Below are 21,797 nucleotides of genomic sequence, written 5' to 3' on the forward strand. Positions count from 1 at the left end.
TAACAAGTGCCATAATAAACCTGCAGAAGCGAACAGGTGGTCCAGTTCACCACATTTCAAATATTCAAATGGCTTTATTTCTCTAGTATCAATGGCTTTTAGATTCTCCTCCAAAATGGGCCACATTGGCATAAAACATGGAAGCATGAGGGCATTGCCCAATGAAAGAGGGCAGGAAAAGTCGAGTCATCATTTAACAGCTCAGCTCATTACTATAAAGTGTGATGATCAGAAGCATCTCCTTAACATTTCACATTAGTTTCCAACTGTATCGAGAGCCAGCATCTGTAAATTTCCACCTGGAACTCCAAATATTCTCATATCCCCTTTTTACTAGGCATGAAAACACTACTACTGATTCCAGGAGATGTTTTTTCCAGATGGCGAATACTACCAGACTTTTCACTACCATTAAAGAATACAAAACCCCATCTTTTCAAGGGTGGTTCCAAGGAATTTCCAGGAAGCTTGGCATTTCCTTTCATCAAATTATTGCTGATGCCCAGTTCATACACGTGGAAAAGAAAAGAAACACTAAATTTATGGCTTGTATATTTCGAAAATGAATAGTTGACAATGGCCACTGACCCGATTGGATGGTAATTGGTATGTTGTGACCATTAGTTGTAGAGTAAATTCAGTGATGTGGTGGAGATTATTCCAGATAGCATAATTTAATGCAGATTTTCAGTAACGTTTTGTTTTGGAGATGAAGAGTAAAGATTAATAAAGCCAGATGTGACTTCATCGACTCCCATGGGGAATTTCAGTTCCCCATATCACAAGGTTCTCTATATACATTGAACCTTTCTTCTATCTCATGTCCTGTGTATCCGTATTTATGGGACCAAGGCAAAAAGGAAAAAAAAACTTAACAAAACAGAATATAAGCATCCGTATGGAGATAAGCTGGTTTTTATTGAAGATTAAGATTAGCTGGAGACCTCATCCAACAGCTTGTACCTTCTCACCTTGTTTCTGAACACATGTTTTGTGATCCCACTGCCCTCTGAATTTGTCCTTGTCAGCCTCTCCTCCATGCAGCCGCTTGCGATGATCCTCTTCCGGGTCGTCGGCGATCTCTCCGGCGACTTTTGTTTCTTGATGGGTCCGTTGACTGGGAGTTGCAAACTGCCTCTTTGAGCCTTCGCATGACTGTCGCTGCCAATCTTCTTTTTCTTAATCTTGCCGTCGTTTTCTTCGTTGTTTTTGTTTGATGATGAGGAATTGGACGAGTTCTGGGTTTTTTCTGGTGTGTCGTCCTTCTGATTCAGACACCAATTGCAGACTCGGTAGGAGTCGGCCTTTGGATAAAGATTGCTGCAATATCTGCGGAATCGGATGATCCAGAAGAAGAAGCAAAAGAAAAGTTGAATTAATTAACAGCACACAAACAACAAAATAGAGGGAGAATGAAGGATTTGGTGGATTGATCCGTAATCCATTCATTCGTTTCAGTGAAACCCATGAAGGAAAGATGAATGAATACCTGTGCTGAGATCTGAATTGGCAGACCTTGCACTGAAAAAGCTCATAAGAAAAGCCATAATCTCCGCACATGCAACACTCAGGGGTAGGCTGTGATGGTGCTCCGCCTACTGTGCCCGCCTTGCTCGTTGTCATCCTTTATTTTCTTTTCAATTTTTCATGGAAACAAGGAGAGAAGAGGAGGGCCGTCCGCCACACAGGGAAAATCTCAACACTTATGTTACGGTGGTTTAATGTATTTTTCTGTCGCGTGTGAAAGGATATCTTATAATTTCGTGATTGTTGCTCAATGCTTACCCAAAAAAATAATAAAAACCTTTAATAATTGTGGTGGGGGTGCTGACAACAACTTTCCTTTTTCACCAAATTCCTTGTGGAAATAGCAAATGGGTAGAAAATAGAAATAGGCTTTATTTGGAGATTGCCTCTCGCACCTCATCACACGGAACGTGTCAAAGATCACAAGCAACAGTGCCCGATTTCTTTTGCGTCATGGGATTCAGGTAAAATTGTGATACTTGAAATGGTTAATTTTCGGTTGCCATTCTTCTTCGGATGTTTTAATTAAATACAATTGATTCTCAGTAATTTAAAAATTTAAGAAATATCTTTCTTATTTTGAATTTAAAAAAAAGATATTTAATGATATTTCAAATTAATGAAAATTGGATGTATTTCGTCAAAATTTCATAAAAGGTCAATAAAATTAATCTTATCAATTAATTATATGAAAATAAATTAGATAAACTTTCATGGTTACAATATGATTTTTAATATAAATTGATTATCAAATTTGATATTTGATATAGGTCAAAAAAAATTGAAGGGAAAGTCCATTTCTTTCTCCAATTTTCTCATTTTCTTGCCTAAATTTTTTTTTCCACAAGTTCTTCTCAGGGATCTTTTTTCTTTTCACTATTTTAATTTGATTTTTTCTAAGTTTAAGAAAACACATTCCTCAACAATTTTGAAAAATTAAAGAATAAAGATATACTAAGAAAATGAAATGAAATTAAAATTATAGACTAATAGATTATACAAAGTCATGCTAGAAAAATTAAAATAAAATCTAAAACTAAGCTATTTTAATATTTAATATTTTATTTTTATATATTTTGTATTATTATTTCTTTAAAGGAAAAAAGTTGTCATTGATCAACGACTTATAATTATATTACTATAAATAATTTAACCCATTAATAAAATACTTTATTTGTTTAAAACTTTTTACACTATTAAAAGTAGTGAATCAATCCATTATACTATAAACGATTTTATATCTAAATTTTACTCAAAATTACAAAAATATGTAATTATGAAAATTGCAGCTAAATACAAAAAAATGTGATCAAAGTATAAACTTGAAAGATTATGTATAAATAAATAAAAAATGTTACATAATATTTTTATATTTATATAAAATAAATAATGCAGAGCCTATTAAATTTTGGTAAGAGTGAGATAGGATATATTTAATTAAAACAAGTGCAATCACACGCATCTAAGTTAGAAATTTTATAAAAATCTCATCGTAAATTACGCATACAAGCCATGTTATTATATCATGACAAATGTATGAACTCTGACTTTTAAGAGAACTCACAAAATCAAACGTTTAGTAGAGCCTATTGCCCACAATCTACTCCTAATTTTGTTATCCTCCAAGGAATTTAGGGAGTTGGGCATTGTTCTCAAACCTTCAAAGTGTTTAAAGCTACTTTGAGTAGCTTTGACAACTTTGAGGTGATTAGAACAGAATGTAGAAGGCTGGAAACAATTTATTTAAATGCTTGGAGATGTATAGAGCAACTTTGAGGTGCTTGTACTCATTTGCGGGTTCACTGGTTCTTTTGAGCATTTTTTTTTGTTAGGTTCTGAGTTATTTATTTGGTGTTGCCCTGCGCAGCGTGTGGAATAAAGAATAATGGGGTAAATGACATGGCTGGCCCACACGCTCCTTCACAATTTTATTATTAAAATAGAAAGGGGGCCGGGGGCCAATTCTCACGGTGTGATGCACGTTCATCTTCAGTCTCTACATGTTTCAACGTTGGATGGACGTCGAAAGAGATGTGCAGAGTCAGCCAAGATCCCATTCCATCGTCAGAAAGCACGGCCTCAATAACGCGTTATTCCCACGGGTAGGGTTGGTTAAAAACTTAATGATTTAATAACTTAAAAGGCACCAATTGGAAATCCTTAGACTCCAATCAACCTTAACGTAAGGCTTTCTCACAACCCCAGTACAAATCGAACCTTCCACTTCCAAGTAGCTTTGGTAATATAATATACCGGAAAATATTATAAGCTTCGCGTGTCATCGTGTCATATGAGAAAAATATTATAAGCTTCGCCGGCCGACAAACTTAATTGAGTGCCCAAAACAAATAGATTTCTTTCTCAAAATCCATGGAATATTTGACCACTAGCTTTGGTCAAACTTACATGCCGACCATCCACTCTGATATGCTCAGCATCTCTCCAGATCAATCCATATGATTTAATACATGCATATGTCAATCATGTCCGCAAGCCCAAATATTCATTACGCGAGCGTGCATCCACACGCTCCACCTTACATACCATCATCACATATAATCAGTGTACTGAAATTTGAATCTCATATGGGATTCAGAAACTCGTTCATATATACACGCGGCGCAAAAGTAGTTGATTTTATTCCAGACCCAAATGAGCTGCTGAATTGAATTCCTCTTTCTGCACTTTAAGCGGGCCTCCGAGGTAATGATTACAGAAATAATATTACCTTCACAACCGAGCTTCTACCTTTTTTAAAGAATAAAAAGGATTCTCAACTCGCAGGTTCAATGAGGAACTTTTCCAATTAGCCATTCACAGACTGTTGTAGACCGTTGTACCCTTTACCTGTCTCTTAATAGCCGGTCAAATAACAAAATAATTTTGGCTTTTATCTGGATAGGATTACTCGGACAATCTGATGAAACCTGATCCCATGTTATTTCTCAATAGACTCGATAAACAAAATACCTGCACCGGAAAGATATTAACATTTTCATATCACTGAGGAGAACCCTCAACTGTACAGGAATGTTTGGGCAAGCATATTAACAAATGGAATGTTCAAAAGCAAGAAAAAATGAACTAACAAAATAGACCTTATCATAAGCAACGCAAGAAAAAGCAGGCACTGGCCAAACAATACAACCATGCTTTGTTCAACTCTCAAACTTATTCTTGGGAACCTCCCAACACATTTACATAGCCTAGCTAAACTACTACCACCACCACCACCCCATGAGTCTGATTCCCACCAGTCCTTCGATATTCCCAGACATCTGCATGATTCAAATAGAAATAAGTCAAGACGACCAAGCATGAATTTCTTGGTGAGAACAGAGAAATCTAAAAAATCATTCACTACATGCTGCTAGCTGTTTGGGTTAGTGATCATATGCTTCAGTCTCTGCCATGACTTAACCTCACGCCTCTTAACTTTTAGATATTAATGGCACTGCAGCTAAACTATAACTAACTTGTGGAAAGTATAGAATCATAGCATAACTTAGCCCCAGGAGATGGTCTCCTTTGAAGGATGCAAGAAAATTGGTAAATTTCCAGAGATTCATTAAAAAGTACATAGCAAAAGAAGCCACACAAGAACAAAGTGTGAATTACCAGCAAAGTCATATAGGAACAAGCTTAGCTCTGAGAGCACTCAAATGGATGCAAGGTTCCTTCACCGAAATCATGCATTCGGAAACGCTCCAGAAGCTCAAAGGGCCTGCAATATATATATATATTAATACATCATTAACTTACAGACTACAAAACTAAAAGAGAGTATGATTTGAACTAGAAAGTATGACCTTGGTCCTGAGTTATGTTACATGGTCTCAACAATGTACATGTTGGTATCTGTGTATATGAGAATGAGACTGGGAAAGTCTTATTTATGTTAGCCAAAACCATGAGCTTGTCAGAGTGTGTCTCCATGAAAGAGAGACTGGCATTTAACATCAGCTATCTCCTCATTTGGAAGTCTCATTTTTTTTTTTTTTTTGCAGTTGATCAAGAGAGTATATAACTAAGACTACAGGCATATATGGTTCAATTAGTTCGGATTTGAGCATTAAAATCAAACAGAAATGATCAAATTGGTTTTCATGCATTAAAAACCAAACTAATTAAACTTAAAGAGGAAACCAATCAGTTTGGTTCAATTCAATAACAATAACTAGGCTACATCAATTTACTTTGTTTTGGTTTAACAACAAAATTGATTTTTTTTTCTTTTTTATTTTTTTTTCCTGTGAACTTAGACCAAAACCAAAAAAGCTTATAACAGGGCATTGTAGGCTTAAAAATTTAAATAATATTACTATAACAAGTTGCCTTAGGGCCTGTTCAACTCACATCATTGCCATGCATTTCAAATCATATTATCATAATAACCCAAATGACATGAATAACTATTATTATTGCTCAGGCTAGCCATACTAAGTAGTCCAATCATAGAAAAAAAGAAAAGAACAAAAAAAAAAAAACCTATGTAGGTGTGATTTAGGGTCCCACCAACTGTGCAAGATGTCCACCAAATTAATAATGTAACCATTAGTAGTTGTATATTTATAATGGTGTACATGTAACTTTTGGTTCAGTTCAGTCTATTATTGGTTTTTAAAATAGGAAACCACAACCTAACCAATGTAATTCAGTTTTATATTTAGTGAAACCGAAACCATTAACTTTAAGTGTTTAAAATTTGATCAGTTCAAGTCAGTTTGGTTCGGTTCGGTTGGTTATATCGGTTCAATTGGTTTTCCACTCTGGCCTCAGAGATGATGATAGCACTGCACAAAGTAAAGTAACTATAAGATCTCAAGTGTTCAAAACTTTTGGTGATTTACTGCATCTACATCCACCAGGTACAATGATTATTTCATCCTCTAAATGAAAGTGTGTTCCTTAATATATAGGTTCTGAGCAGTCTCAACCAACATCTCCCTCTTAGAAATAATCAGCTTGCTATAATAAATCATGCCACATAATATCAGATGTCAGCAATAACTCAAGACATCCACTAGCTGGGAAAATCCCTAGCTCCTACACTACTAATGCTGCTGCTATCATTATTATTTTGAAAATTTTCAAAGCCTCTAGTCCCCCTTCTTTTCATCTACTACCACTATTACTATCATCTTGATAACGGAGAAACCTACTACTACTAACATTATTATTTTGATGACTGAGAAATCCAATAACTTGCTTCAGGGAACATTATCAAACTACAATTATCATCACTGGTTTCAGTAGTCCTCCCTCCCTCTTATTATTATCATCATTATTAGTATTTTCACAAGTCTGCTACTACTATTATCATCATCTAATCATTATCATTACTAATCAAGAGAATTGGTTTTCCTCAAAGGCTTGCCTGAATCAAAGTATAATAACAATATCATTGTACAATAACAATTCATTGGTCTTACAGGATCGCATCACGGTTTCGGCATAATTTCCGTTGATTGTTCTCCATAGCTTCCAACACATCTGCTGTCTCTGGTCCTGCAGCTCCCCCAGCTACAATGGATGGGATAGGAGCACTTGGAGTCCATATCTAGAACCATGCATTTTTCAGAAGTCAACTATTTAACCTGACTCGTACATTCAAATAAGTTATTTTCATCACTCACCTTTATTGTGTTATCAATCCCACTGGTGGCTACAGTACAATCAAATGGATGACACTGCACACAGTTCACGACTGCACATGAAGAAGAAGAAGAATAGATATTAGATAACAAAGAGAAGGTTATGGGATATCCTACATTAATATTCCGCTAAAGATGAACAAATGTTACCATGTTCATCTCCCATAAGCATTTTTATTAGTCTACCAGTTCTCTTGTCCCAGATAAACCATCTTCCATCATCACTTCCACTGGCAACATATTCACCTGCATATCAAAAGACTTGTTCGTGAAAAAGGATCTGTTATTAAAGAATACTGTTTGCAGACTAGCCCATTCCACAGTAAAATCTTAAGCAGGAAATCATGGTATAGCAGTAAGAAACCAATAACTGTGGGCATGCATGAAGTCGTCAAAATGCCAAATCTAAATGCAGATACACTTAAGGAACGCCACATCCACTCAAAAACTTCAAAATTTTGGCAACCATAGCATCATATTGTTCACTTCTTCAGTATGCTCTAGTGTTTGTCTATTATGCTACTCAGGATGCAAATGATTACTCAACCATAGTGAGTAACACAAGTGACTAGGAAATGAGACCCCCTTAGTCAATCTGTATCCATATTAGCCAGCCATATTATTGGTCTACCTTATTGATTACCCCAGTCTGGTAGCGTGCTGGGGGGAAATGTAAAGCCATAAAACCATACAGAACAACTTCAATTGAAATTTCTTGATTTTATTGCTTTCATACTTTTTTCTCCTTTCCGAAGTAAAAATTACTAGATTTTCAGACCTAACAATTACAGAATTGCTTAGTGGCTAGGACACTTCACAATTTCAGATTTTATTAGTTTGGATTGCAGATTTGTAAGAAATTTAAATGTCAGTACCCCAAAGGTGAAGATAATCCCACTACAAACCTCCCATCAAACTCCTCATCCAGACCAAAACATAGAGGAGGAAACATTGGGTAAAGGGAATTTTTTTTAGACCCATAAACAATGAAATTTAGAATACCAGATTCAGATGAGTATTTCGACTTGAACTCAGTTTAATCCTCAATCATATTTTTGACCACAATACCTCTCCTTATTTTCTCTCTCAAAGGAGGTTTGATTAATAGAATTTTACTCATAAGGAAAATAGGCGCTTCTTTGATCTTTACTCTTCATCACATGATGCGAGCCCACAATATAATATCTAACTCATTGCACCCACAAGAACTCATCATGGAACTTTTTCAATATATTAGCCATACAAATTGCTAAAGGTGTGATTAGCAAAATTTATTTCTTTCATTCTTTTCCGGTTGATTAAATTGACAATGTAAAAGCAACTAGATTTAGAAACAAGTTAAGCACTCATAATTGGCTCCTGATACACATAACTAATGGTAGAAATCAGTTATGAAAAAACAATGACAATTACCTTGCAACTAATAAAAATATTAATACTCATGGTAAAAAAAACCTGTGACATATAAGCAATCACAAGTAATTTATTGTTGTAAGGGATTCTAATCAGTAGATCGCTTGCTTATCCAGTTCATGTGATTTACCCAGTCAAAGTTCCTCCTAAGGTTTGCCATTTTCTGGGTTAGCATACTATAATTGATATCCTTCTTTCCATCTGTTCAATCCTGGAGAACAAAAGCAATACTGGGAAGAAACATTTTTCTGTTATTTAATGGAGAAGAACGATTTTTGTTATCAAGTGGGAGTGCATGGGACAGAGGAATTCTCAGCAATGAGGCATTTGTTGCTAGTAGATAGACATAATCTCTGTTTTTGCTTCTGGTGTTGATGATTCCTTTCTTGTATAAAGATTGTGATATATATGGATTTCAAGTGATTCAAAGCATCAAAACAATTTTTTTTTTTCTTTTTCTGATAAGCAACCAGAATAGAAATATATAACAATTAAAAGGGTGGTACAAAGCAGAATAGCTAAAACTCGCCAAAGTACACCAGGAGCATTCAAAGGGGGCCAAGTGAAAAAAGCAAGGAGGGGAGAGGACAAAAAAGGGGAAAAAAACACCTGCCCGACAATTACTTAGCACCTAACCAATCGACAAAATCCATCAAAGATATGGACTTTCCTTCTAAATGAGGCATAACATAATCCATAAAGAAAGCAGAAAAGTTGATTTTAGCAAATGATTCGAAAGATCCACATCTTCAAAAGCCCTCCGATTTCTTTCAGGCTAAATGGTCCAAAAAAGACATGAAGGGGCAGCTAACCAAGCTTCTTCTGCCTTTTTCCTAGCTGAGCCTGCCCCATTCCAGCTTAGCAACATCATCCTGACTCAAGAGTGCATCACCAATTGCAACCCAACTAAGGAAAAAACCAACTGCTAGAGAAGAGCAACAATAACACAATGCAGAAGCAAGTGATCAATGGGTTTCTCCTCCCTTTTACATATAAAGCATCTATTTACTAGTGACACCCCCCTTCTTTTCAACCGATCTAAAGTTAAGATCCTCTCCCAAGTAGCTTCCCAAGTAAAAACAACCCACCCTCAATGGGACCCACAAGTTCCAAACAACTTTGGTTGGGAAGGCCTCTACACCCCCAAAGTCCAAAAAAGAGTAGAAAGCTTTAACAGAGAACTTTCTATTCCTTGTAACTGATCAAATCATTTTATCCTCAACATTATACTTAACTGAATGTTTTTGGGCTTCCAAAGAGAGGCCTCCACCATCTCTACCTCCCAATCATGGAACTGTCTAGAGAAACTAGGATGCCAACGACGCAGGTCCCCATCCTGCTCCCACATATCAACTACCAACGCATCCTTGGAATTGGCAATAGCAAATAAGGTGGGGAAAGGCACTTTTAGCAATGTGTCACCACACCACTTGTAACCAAAGCTTGATTCTCCTCCCATTCTCAACAAGGAAGCAGACTCTGCTTTTAAAAGCCTCCCAATTTTTCCTGCTAGCCTTTCAAAAGCTGACTCCATACCCCTCCCTGGACACCCCTGAACTCCAACCCTCTCCTTCCTCCCCAAACTTCCCAACAATCACCCGCTTCCACAAAGATTCCCTTTCGAAGGCAAACCTCCATCTCCAATTAGCTAAAAGCATCATGTTAAGGATAGAAAGATTCCTAATGCCCATGCCCCCTTTTTTCTTATCCAAGCACACTTTAGCCCAACTCACTAGGTGAGGTTTTTTCTCTAGAGATCCTCCACCCAACAAGAAATCTCTTTGTACCTTTGCGAGCCTTAAACTTACCCTACTTGGAATCACTAACAAAGGCATGCCATAGATAGGGATGCTAGAGAAGGTGCTTTTAATGAGAGTGGGCCTCCCCCCTTTTGTTCTGCCAGACTAACAGTCTCAACCTTAGTGACCAGAATCCTATGCTCATATGCCAATTGGATCTGAAGTTGTACAATCAAAATTGATACAAAATATAATACCGTGGTTTGAGATGTTTCAAGCAAAGACCTCTCATCCAAGACAAGAAGACATAGCAGATGCTGCAGAGACGACTGCAGCTAATTTCAAAACAACAACTCCAATTCATAGTAGAGGAGAGGTGTCTGTTGAAATTTGGCATTCAAAGTTAGGGTTTTTAATTTAGGAAAGTATTTTAGGAATAAAAAAGGAGCGATCATTTAGGATGATTCTATTTCCTAATTTTAGGAGAGAATCAAGCTAGATTGATATTTTCTTATTCAGTCATTTGTGTATATATATGTGTATGGTGTGTACCTAAAAAATCAATAAAAGGAATTCAGAAATTCTTCATGGTATCAGAGCCAGTTTTCTGAAACCCTAATCCCTTCTGGCCACCTCTTATTCAGGCCATCATTCATTCCGGCCAAATCTCTCTGGCCATCTCTCATTCCGGTCATCAGTCCCTGTTCTCAGAGCCAAGGGAGAAAACGCTTTTCGGTCGGTCGAATCGTCGTCAGAAAACATTCACCGCCGGCGACTTTTCCGACGAACTTTCTGGCAACGGTTTTTTTCACACCGCAAGGAGCGTTTGGAGGAGATCTACAACTTTTCCCAAAACACCGGAGCCAGAAAACCATCCACGTGCCGCCCACGCCCGTTTTTCCGGCCGGCGACTGCATCTCACGCGCCGGCGCGTGAGCCACTTTCCAGCGACGCGCTTCCTACTCCAAGCTCGCCTGACGCCGACCAGCCACCCTACGTACCTGTTTCTGCCATCCAAGCCCTGCACGTGCCTCTTTTGGGGTCCTTTTGCCTCCGCGAGCCCTCCGATCAGTTTTTTCGACGTCCTCCGGCTATTTTTCCTCAACTCCAATCCCTGCACGTGCCTTGGGAAGTGTTCTTCTACCTTTCCGGTCCATGACAAAATACGGAATGACATCATCACAAGTATCCAGCGTCACGTCACCAGAATTAGGAGGCAGATCTGAAATTCCAAACCTTGGTGGCAGTGATTCCTCTCCTATTCTCATCACAGGACACAAATTAAATGGCCATAACTATTTACAGTGGTCACAATCTGTGTTGCTGTTCATTTGCGGTAAAGGAAAGGATGAGTACCTCACTAGAGAAGCAGCCATGCCAGAAACTACAGAACCGGGTTTCAGAACTTTTTCAGGTTGAATCAGCCCTACATGACTTCCGCCAAGGAGAGCAGACAGTTACTCAGTATTACAACACACTCACAAGGTATTGGCAGCACCTTGACTTATTCGAGACTCACTCATGGAAATGTCCTGATGATGCAGCAACATACAGGAAAATTGTGGAACAAAAGAGACTGTTCAAGTTTTTCCTAGGACTAAACAGGGAATTGGATGATGTTAGAGGCCGAAACATGGGCATTAAACCCCTACCAAGTCTCAGGGAGGCTTTTTCAGAGGTTAGGCGTGAAGAAAGTAGAAACAAAGTGATGATGGGATCCAAAGAGCAACCTGCCCCAACATTGGATGCCTCTGCCCTTGCTACTCGGTCATTTAATAGTAGTAGTGGAGATCGTCAGAAACGGGATAGGCCTTGGTGTGATTATTGTAAGAAACCAGGCCATTATAAGGAGACTTGCTGGAAGCTTCATGGCAAACCGGCTGATTGGAAACCAAAGCCACGGTCTGACAGAGATGGCAGAGCACACGTGGCTGCCAACTCTGAGAGCACATCAGTTCCCGAGCTGAGTCCATTCAACAAAGAGCAGATGGAGATGCTACAGAAACTATTAAGCCAAGTTGGCAGTGGCAGTACTACCGGTGTAGCCTTCACTGCTAATCGAGGAGGAATGAAGTCGTGGATAGTGGACACAGGTGCTTCTGATCACATGACAGGAGATGCTGCCATTCTTCAAAATTACAAGCCAAGTAATGGTCATTCATCCATCCATATTGCTGATGGTTCAAAGTCAAAAATTGCCGGGACAGGTTCTATAAAACTTACTAAAGACTTATATCTTGACTCTGTCCTCCATGTTCCAAACTTGGATTGTAATCTTTTGTCCATTAGCAAATTGGCTCGTGATCTCCAATGTGTTACTAAATTTTATCCAAACTTGTGTGTTTTTCAGGACTTGAAATCGGGGAAGATGATTGGCAGTGCTGAACTGTGTTCCGGGCTCTACCTCCTCTTATGTGGCCAATTCTCAAACCAAGTCTCTCAAGCAAGTTGCGTACAGTCTCAGAGTACGTTAGAGTCTTTCAATTCTGTGTCAAATTCTAAGGTCAATAAAGATAGTGAGATTATAATGTTACACTATCGCCTTGGTCATCCTAGCTTTGTTTCCTTGCAAAATTGTTTCCCAAATTATTTATCAATAAAAATCCAGCATCTTATCACTATGAAATTTGTCAGTTTGCAAAGCATACTCGAACAGTCTATCCTCAAATCTCATACAAACCTTCGACTGTTTTCTCTCTAGTACATAGTGATGTGTGGGGTCCCTCCCGGATAAAAAATATTTCTGGCACTCGATGGTTTGTGACATTCGTTGATGATCATACACGGGTAACATGGGTTTTCCTTATGAAAGAAAAGTCCGAGGTCGGGCACATTTTTCAAACCTTCCATCTTATGGTTCAAAATCAATTCAATTCCAAAATTCAAGTCCTCAAGTCAGATAATGCAAAGGAATACTTTACTAGTAGTCTCAGTACTTATCTTCAAAATCACGGCATTATCCACATAAGTTCTTGCGTTGACACCCCACAACAAAATGGGGTGGTTGAACGCAAGAATAGACATCTCTTGGAGGTTGCCCGGTGCCTTATGTTTTCCTCTAATGTTCCAAACTATTTCTGGGGGGAAGCTATTCTCACAGCTACTTATTTGATTAACCGTATGACATCCAGAGTGCTTACCTTTCAATCCCCACGTCAACTTTTCTTAAAACAATTTCCTCACACTCGTGCAGCCTCTTTTGATTTACCACTCAAAGTATTTGGTTGCACGACATTCGTTCATGTGTATCCTCAAAATCGTAGCAAATTTGCTCCTCGAGCCAATAAGTGCATTTTCCTAGGGTATTCTCCAACCCAAAAAGGGTACAAATGCTATTCTCCAACCAACAAAAGATTTTACACCACCATGGACGTTTCTTTCTTTGAACATGTCTTCTTCTATCCCAAATCTCATGTTCAGGGGGAGAGCATGAATGAACATCAAGTTTGGGAGTCTCTTCTTGAGGGTCTACCTTCTTTTCACTCACAGTCACCAAATCCTTTCCAATTCGCGCCCACTGAGTTGTCCACACCCATACCGTAATCAGTCCAGCCAGCCCAGCACACAAATGTTCCTTCTCCTGTGACCATCCAGTTTCCCATGCCTATTCAACCTATAACCCCACAACTTGCTAATGAGAACTTACAAGTTTACATCAGGAGGAGGAAAAGACAGGAATTAGAGCACGGATCACAGTCAACATGTGGCCAATATATTGACTCCAATTCAAGTCTTTCTGAAGAGAACATAGGTGAGGATAGGGCTGGAGAGGTGTTAATTCCCAGCATTGATGATTCTACTCTGCTGATTGCATTGAGGAAGGGTGTTAGGAGATGTACAGATCATCCAATTGGGAATTATGTTACATATGAAGGGCTATCACCATCTTACAGAGCATTTGCTACTTCTCTTGATGATACTCAGGTTCCCAACACAATACAAGAGGCATTAAAAATTTCAGAATGGAAGAAGGCAGTACAAGATGAGATTGATGCACTTGAGAAGAATGGGACGTGGACTATCACAGATTTGCCGGTTGGGAAGAGGCCCGTGGGGTGCAAGTGGATTTTCACCATAAAATACAAAGCAGATGGATCAATCGAGAGATTCAAGGCTCGTTTGGTAGCTAGAGGGTTTACACAATCCTATGGGATAGACTATCAGGAGACTTTTGCTCCTGTTGCAAAACTGAACACTATCAGGATTCTTCTCTTATTGGCTGTCAATCAAGATTGGTGCTTGCAACAACTGGACATAAAAAATGTGTTTCTAAATAGTGACCTAGAAGAGGAAGTCTACATGGAAATACCACCTGGTTTCGAAGGAAGTAAAGCAAAGAATCAGGTTTGCAAACTCCAAAAATCCTTGTACGGCCTTAAACAATCTCCCCGAGCCTGGTTTGATAGATTCACAAAAGCAGTCCTGAAGCTGGGTTACAAACAAGGTCAGGCTGATCATACTCTATTCGTCAAGAAGTCTCATGCTGGGAAAATGGTCATATTAATAGTCTATGTTGATGATATTATTCTATCTGGGAATGATATGGAGGAATTACAGAATTTGAAGAAGTATTTGTCAGAAGAGTTTGAAGTTAAATACCTTGGAAATTTGAAATATTTCCTTGGTATGGAAGTGGCTAGATCAAGGAAGGGAATTGTAGTCTCTCAAAGAAAATACATACTCGATCTTCTTAAGGAGATCGGTATGCTTGGATGCAAACCAATTGATACTCCTATGGATAGTCAGAAGAAACTTGGTATCGAGAAAGAATGTACACCGGTAGACAGGGGGAGATATCAGCGGCTCGTCGGGCACTTGATTTATCTCTCACACACTCGGCCGGATATTGGCTTTGCAGTGAGTGTTGTAAGTCAATTCATGCACAGCCCCACTGAGGAACACATGGAAGCAGTCTACAGGATTCTTAGATATTTAAAAATGACACCAGGGAAAGGTCTATTCTTCAGAAAGACAGAGAACCGTGACACTGAAGTATACTCAGATGCGGATTGGGCAGGAAACATCATTGACAAGCGGTCCACTTCTGGATATTGTTCTTTTGTCTGGGGAAATCTTGTTACCTGGAGGAGTAAGAAGCAATCAGTTGTAGCCAGAAGTAGTGCAGAAGCTGAGTACAGAGCTCTTGCACAGGGAATCTATGAAGGGATTTGGATAAAAAGGAATCTTAGTGAACTGGGACAAACGAGTTCATCTCCAATTCTGATGATGTGTGATAATCAAGCAGCTATAAGCATAGCAAAGAACCCCGTGCATCATGACAGGACCAAGCACGTTGAGATTGACAGACACTTCATCACAGAGAAGGTGACTAGTGAGACGGTTAAATTGAACTATATTCCTACCAAGCACCAAACCGCAGACATCCTCACCAAAGCTTTACCTAGGCCTAACTTCGAAAACTTAACTTGCAAGCTGGGATTATATGATATATATTCTCCAGCTTGAGGGGGAGTGTAGAAATTTGGCATTCAAAGTTAGGGTTTTAATTTAGGAAAGTATTTTAGGAATAAAAAAGGAGAGATCATTTAGGATGATTCTGTTTCCTAATTTTAGGAGATAATCAAGCTAGATTGATATTTTCTTATTCAGTCATTTGTGTATATATATGTGTATGGTGTGTGCCTAAAAGATCAATAAAGGAATTCAGAAATTCTTCATCATCCATAGGAGCTCATCCAACAAAAAGACCATAAAAAAAGAAAATAGAAATGTTGATTTTAAAGCACCTATGACATTAAAAGGGATGCAAGAAATATAGATTTATGAAACTAGTAAAATACTGAAAAGTGCTACAAAGTGCAAACTGCATTTGTTTGGCATGATCCTCATGCTCAGAGAATATAGAAGACAAAAGGTCAATAAAGAAGATGAATTAATTAATTAATAAAAGACTAAGGAAAAAAATGTACCTCTACAGCCAAGAAAACTAGCCTGTTTTATATCAGTTCCTATATTGCAGTGACCAACATATCTCTGTTTCATGTCAATCGCTGTCTCAGGCTGCAATATGAGCAACAGCAGGAATTTTTTAATCAGAAACAAACAATTCATTTTATAGAAATTTATTATATAAAAAAAAATGAATGAGCTATATCTCAAAAGAGGACATCGATACAAAAGATACAAAAAAAAAAAAACACAAATCGGCAAATATTGTAGCAAACAAAATAAAAGAATGACTTACAACTTGCCAATAGTTAAAGAAACAAACAATTCGTTTTATAGAAAATTATTAAAAAAAGAAAGAGCTATATCTCAAAGAAGGACGGTGACACAAAAAACACAATAAAAGAAATGAATTGGCAAATATTGTAGCAAACAAAATACAAGAATGACTCACAAATTGCCAATGGTTAAAAACATTATCAAGTTAAGACTTTACATATAATCAACCTTCTATCTTATTAAACGTAGAAAGTGGTTTAACATAACCATTATAAATTGCAATAACACTCTATCCATCTTGTTTCCCATTTTTCACAAAACTTTATGCCAGTGCCAAACAGTATTGCCAATATGTACTAGTATTACTATGACCAAAAGAATACCTAAAGTGAGTCTTGAAATTGTCAATCAAGTAGAGGGTTTCTAAGCCCTACTTTATTTCCTTAAGTATCATCAATCCACATGTATACACACAAAAAACAAAACAAAGAAGGACGGTAATGACCACAAGAAATCCTTTACTGTAACTAACAAAACCAAGCCATAGTGACCAAATCATAATGAAACATCAAGTATAATGCCAGTAAGGAATATCCAGCAATCTTTCTTTTTTTTTTTTGGTGTTGCAGGGAGGGGGAGGGGGAGGGGGTGGGGGGTGAGGCGGTGGCATTTCCACAAAAGTCACAACAGATGGCAGTTAATATATTTATATTCTTCTTGCTAAGCACAATTATCAAGCGAAAATCCAAAACTAAAGAATAAGGAACTCTTTATTTTGATATATAACTGGAAATTACAAATAGTATCTCTGCTTTTTCTCAAGCCAAATAGTTGAAATTAATATAGGAAGAGTAAATGTAAAAAAATCAGAACCTGGTAAGTTGTTTTATCATTTCTTGATGATGTAGGAGATCCACATGCACCATTTGTACCACTTGTTTCTCTAGCTGAATCACATCTTCGATGAATTCTCAAGTTTAAACTTCCATGAAGAATGTTAGATTCAACATCTCGTCCTTCATCACCTGATACCGATGTTTCAAAGTCCAACTCTAATTCCTCATCATAATCAGAATCTTCTCTTTCAGATCTTGGCCCGTCTTGTGAAGCATCACTATTTGCCTCTGATCTGTAGAGTATTTCACTCAATGATAGAAATCTTCCAGATCTAGTTTCAGACCTAGGTACTCCATCATTTGACTTGTTACTTTTCTCAGCTTCGGCTACAATGCAACCATGCAATTAGATGTACATAAGATTATGGACATTAGGAGACATGGTTTAAATAACAAATCATTCAAAATGGAAAAAATTACAAAAATAAATAAATAAAAAACCCAGACAACCATTTTTATTGCATCACAATTAGCACCTATAATCTATAGAGACGAACACTCTGAAGTGGACACAGGTCATCATACACTGAACATTCACAAATTTGGATCGAGAAACACTGAGATGTATATGTGTTGATAGAGTTAATCTACTGACAATATAAGTTTGTATATGCATATAAATAAATAAAAAAAATCAATGAGAGTAATAAAGATTAAATAATAAGTTTCTTAACAAAAAGGCATAACAGCATGTGCAGGCAGCCTCTCCTACCTTAATGGGCCTGTAAGCGAATTTGGTCAGTTAAAGTTGGAAACGAACTTTAAAGAAAAGCTCTTGTTCCAATCTGAAATACCATCATACTTGGAGTATCTTTCCAACCAAATATGGTTTTTTATGAAGATAAGTAGATCGTGGATCCTCCTTCTCCCCATAGAGGAATTTTATGGGGCATGAGCATTTTTAAAGAGGGCCTACATCATCAATACGCCTTTTGACACTCTCGGATTCATAACAAAGATAAAGACGGTCTATCTTGTAACAGACACAAGGCACCTTTGACACTCTTGGACCCATATTGCACACTATTCATATCCACCCAGGATTTCCAAACATGTTTTTCGTATAACCTATAAAGGTTAAACACATGGTGCATCCATCAGATATGACTATTTTGCTTTAATATATACAGACCTAACATCTCACAAATGTGAGTGTTAGAGGCACTTCTATTATATCCCTTTTTTTATTTTTCTTCTCCTCTCTGAATTAGAATTTCTGTTTTCATCTTCTTTTATCCTTGGGCATTGCTTATCTTTATCCCCAATGAAAGAGTGGTTACTGACTTCATCAAACTTATTTTCTATAGAGTCCTTTTCAATTCTTTCCAAGCCCTCAATTGTAGACCTTCCTTTCCCCACCAACTTTATTTGGAAATCTAAAGCCCCATCTAATATTAAGACCTTTTGCAAAAGTCGGTAGCCAATAAAAAAGTCAACACAAATAATTTGTTACAGATGAGGCCTTCTAAATCTCTCAGCCATGATCATTGTGTTATGTGCCTAAGGCATGGGGAATTAGTTGATCATCTTTTTTATATTGCCTAGTGACGTTAAGCCTTTGGAATTAGATTGCATCCCTCCTAGAAGCATGACATATATATTCAGAAACAAACAAATGTATTAATTGAGAAAAAAACATGAGAAGCATGACATATATTTTATCTCTTTAACAAGATTAGGGGATACTCCTAGGGAAAGCATATCTCAACATGTGGCTTGTCATAACTTGTTATGAATAGTTTGGAGGGAGAGGAAAGCAAGAATATTTTACAATAAATAAAGGGCCATAGAATCTAGTTGGGGTTGACACATTCCAATCTATTTGGTGTTGACACATTTCTATTCTTTCTCCTAGGCTTCTTCCTCTAACTTTTGAGGGTACTCCTTTGAACATTCTATAACTTGATTGGAACATGGTTTGTAGGTGAAAAAAGGTAGGTTGTAAGATGCTTTCAATATGGACTCCACCTCCAATGGGTTTGATTAAGTTAAACTTTGATGTGTGTGCTTTGGGCAACCCAAGTCAACTAAAAATTGAAGGTATGATGAAGGATCACCATGGTCCATGTTGAGAGTCTTCTCTAAACTGGCAGCCAAAGGTTTGCCCATTACGACAAAGATCTTAGCTCTTGTAGGGCTTATTGCAGGTCAAGGCTTCAATTTAATGGTGTAAGGAGATTCTGCTGTAGCAGGGTCAGAATCCTTGGAAGTACAACATTTGACTTCATCAAATCCTGGATCTAGCTACTAGCTTGGGTTGTTCCTTCTCTTGGTCCCATTGTTTAGCAAATGATATTGTAGGGGATCTTTTTCCCCATTACTTGTACATTATTACTATATTTAGTACACTTTCTTGTTTCATCCTTCATCTATATAGTTATCTTCCTGCTCTTGTTGGATATTTCCTCATTTTTAGACCATCTTTTTGTGTACTTGAAAGGATTTCCGCTTGTACTTAAAATTCATATCAATAAATAATCTGTTTCAAATAAATAAATAAAAGCACCCTCTCCCCCTCCCTCCTTCAATGTAGCATGAAAACACAGGATTTGAGCACCACAAATCCTTACACATCATTGTCTTCCACTCCTTAAGGCCAACACTTGATTAGCCTATGCCAAGTCTAGTGTTGCTGCCTGTATTTTTATAGCTCTTTGACCCACACCAATGCAACCTAAGCTTGTATGTTCACTGACCTTGTGAGTGTCAACCATGGCATCACATCTACAGTGCTTGTCATTGCATAGGTGGTCTCATTTATTTCATGCATTATTAAAAGGTCCTCACATGTATTATGATCATAGATGAGCCTCGACTCAAGTGGTAAAGGGTTGGGGAGTGTTGGTGGGAGGTTCTAGGTTCAAGTCCCAATGGAAACAAAATTTTACCTAACAAAAAAAAAAAGGACCATATATGAAATCCGTCCCTAGCCAATATGGAAAGGAGACTTTATTAATTAATTGTCAATTAATCAGTGGAAAATCACCACTTTTTCAGCATTTTAACTGAATAATTTCATTTGTGAATTTGGATGGTTGATCTTGTCATTTTATCGCAATATTTTAGAGATTTTTGAGTGAAAATCTGCATGGAAAATCAGCTGAAAATACATCTATTATCATTTTACCTCGTTGCTTCTTAAACAACCAACAGAAGCCCCACTTTTCCATTGTCTATGCACATCATTCTAACTACCTTTTACGGTTCATTTAGGACTACAAGTAAAAATTTTATGCCAAAAAATAAAAATAAATAAGTAATTCTTAATTATCATTCTTCAATTTTAGTGAAATTCCACCTTGCTACATATTGCAAATATAAAAATTACCACAATAGTATCCTCAGTTAGTCCTTCTCTTTATGTTGTCTGGGTAGTAATTAAGTTGACAAGCATAAACTTACAAAATTACAAACATTTTTAAAAAGGACTATATCAAAAACTCATAATAATAATATGTAGATTATCATTTTTTTTTTCAATTACCTTGAAACTGCATAAATCATCATATTAGTATTAAATGTGATGTAAAGTGTTTCAAGTATTGAAATTCATGAAACATAATTTTTTATTTTCACATTAATATTTGGTATTGACTTTCAAAGTTATATTTCTTATTGGTGCACTTCCTATTATTGATTAATGTCACTAAGTTTATCATATATAGTTTATTTTCTTAAAAACCTAGTTGAATATATGTATTGTTGATTTTTTTTTAATTATTTCTCAAAATTTATCCAAAATTTCAAAAAAATTTGGTCAATTTCTGCCATTTTTCCAATTTTAATAAAAATTTCCATCAATATCGAAATTAACATCAATATTTCTGTAAAGCACATCTGCCCATATTCCTGTTGATCCTTATACCATATCATCAACATTGTGAAATGCCTTAGACATGGAATCAAAGTGCTGCCAATAACCATAACCTTGAGACCCTTAACCATCCAACCTCTATTTTCCCTTACAACACACACAAAGGGCATTCTGATCTTTTCTTGAATTGGTGGGAGGAGATATCACCTCTAGTTCAACCATCATAATGGATTATCTAAAAATATACGGAAGTAATCTGGTTTGCCTTCTCTTCCCATGTTGTCCTCAAGAAGCAAAAATGCTTTAGGCTTAAAAATAATTAATCCTACCTAGAAAAGTTGAAAACAGGAGGTGGCTAATTGTGCCATGTGCCAACCATCTATGTCACACTTTGTCACCGAACTACTCTTCATCCTAGAAGTCCACCCAATTTGCCCAACAGTCAACCAACTTAAGTGCAGAAGCGGCTTCTGCTTTTTTTTTTTCTTCTTTCATCACCTTTCATATTGTTCATAGCACAAACAAAACAAAACTACTGCTCATCCATGATTAGCAACTGCCTTAATTT

General features: G+C 37.2%; 2 protein-coding genes across 3 annotated transcripts in view; both read right to left on the reverse strand.

The window, feature by feature from the left end:
* Positions 1-646: 646 nt before the first annotated feature.
* On the reverse strand, positions 647-1,723 carry LOC117906015. Its single transcript, XM_034818943.1, has 2 exons — positions 1,490-1,723; positions 647-1,329 (listed from the first exon to the last, which is right to left on the reverse strand). The coding sequence occupies exons 1-2, from the start codon at positions 1,621-1,623 to the stop codon at positions 933-935; spliced, it is 531 nt and encodes a 176-aa protein (XP_034674834.1). The 5' UTR covers positions 1,624-1,723; the 3' UTR covers positions 647-932.
* Positions 1,724-4,485: 2,762 nt separating this feature from the next.
* LOC117907864 (WD and tetratricopeptide repeats protein 1) overlaps positions 4,486-21,797 on the reverse strand; it is a 67,220-nt gene continuing 49,908 nt past the window's right edge. For both annotated transcript variants that reach the window (XM_034821534.1, XM_034821535.1), the window contains exons 14-20: positions 17,393-17,742; positions 16,264-16,354; positions 7,332-7,427; positions 7,164-7,234; positions 6,960-7,087; positions 5,146-5,251; positions 4,486-4,805 (exon numbers count right to left, since the gene is read on the reverse strand). In XM_034821534.1, coding sequence (XP_034677425.1) covers positions 5,170-5,251; positions 6,960-7,087; positions 7,164-7,234; positions 7,332-7,427; positions 16,264-16,354; positions 17,393-17,742 — 818 coding nt within the window. In that variant the 3' untranslated portion in view covers positions 4,486-4,805; positions 5,146-5,169. The remainder of the gene's footprint in view (positions 4,806-5,145; positions 5,252-6,959; positions 7,088-7,163; positions 7,235-7,331; positions 7,428-16,263; positions 16,355-17,392; positions 17,743-21,797) is intronic.

The sequence above is a fragment of the Vitis riparia genome, chromosome 18 (assembly GCF_004353265.1).
Source record: "Vitis riparia cultivar Riparia Gloire de Montpellier isolate 1030 chromosome 18, EGFV_Vit.rip_1.0, whole genome shotgun sequence".
Lineage (NCBI taxonomy): Eukaryota > Viridiplantae > Streptophyta > Magnoliopsida > Vitales > Vitaceae > Vitis > Vitis riparia.

Coding starts and splice junctions, on each gene's coding strand:
- LOC117906015 (XM_034818943.1), bottom strand. CDS start 1,623: ATGACAACGAGCAAGGCGGGCACAGTAGGCGGAGCACCATCACAGCCT. Junction 1,330..1,489: donor CAATTCAGATCTCAGCACAG/GTATTCATTCAT, acceptor CCGATTCCGCAG/ATATTGCAGCAATCTTTATC.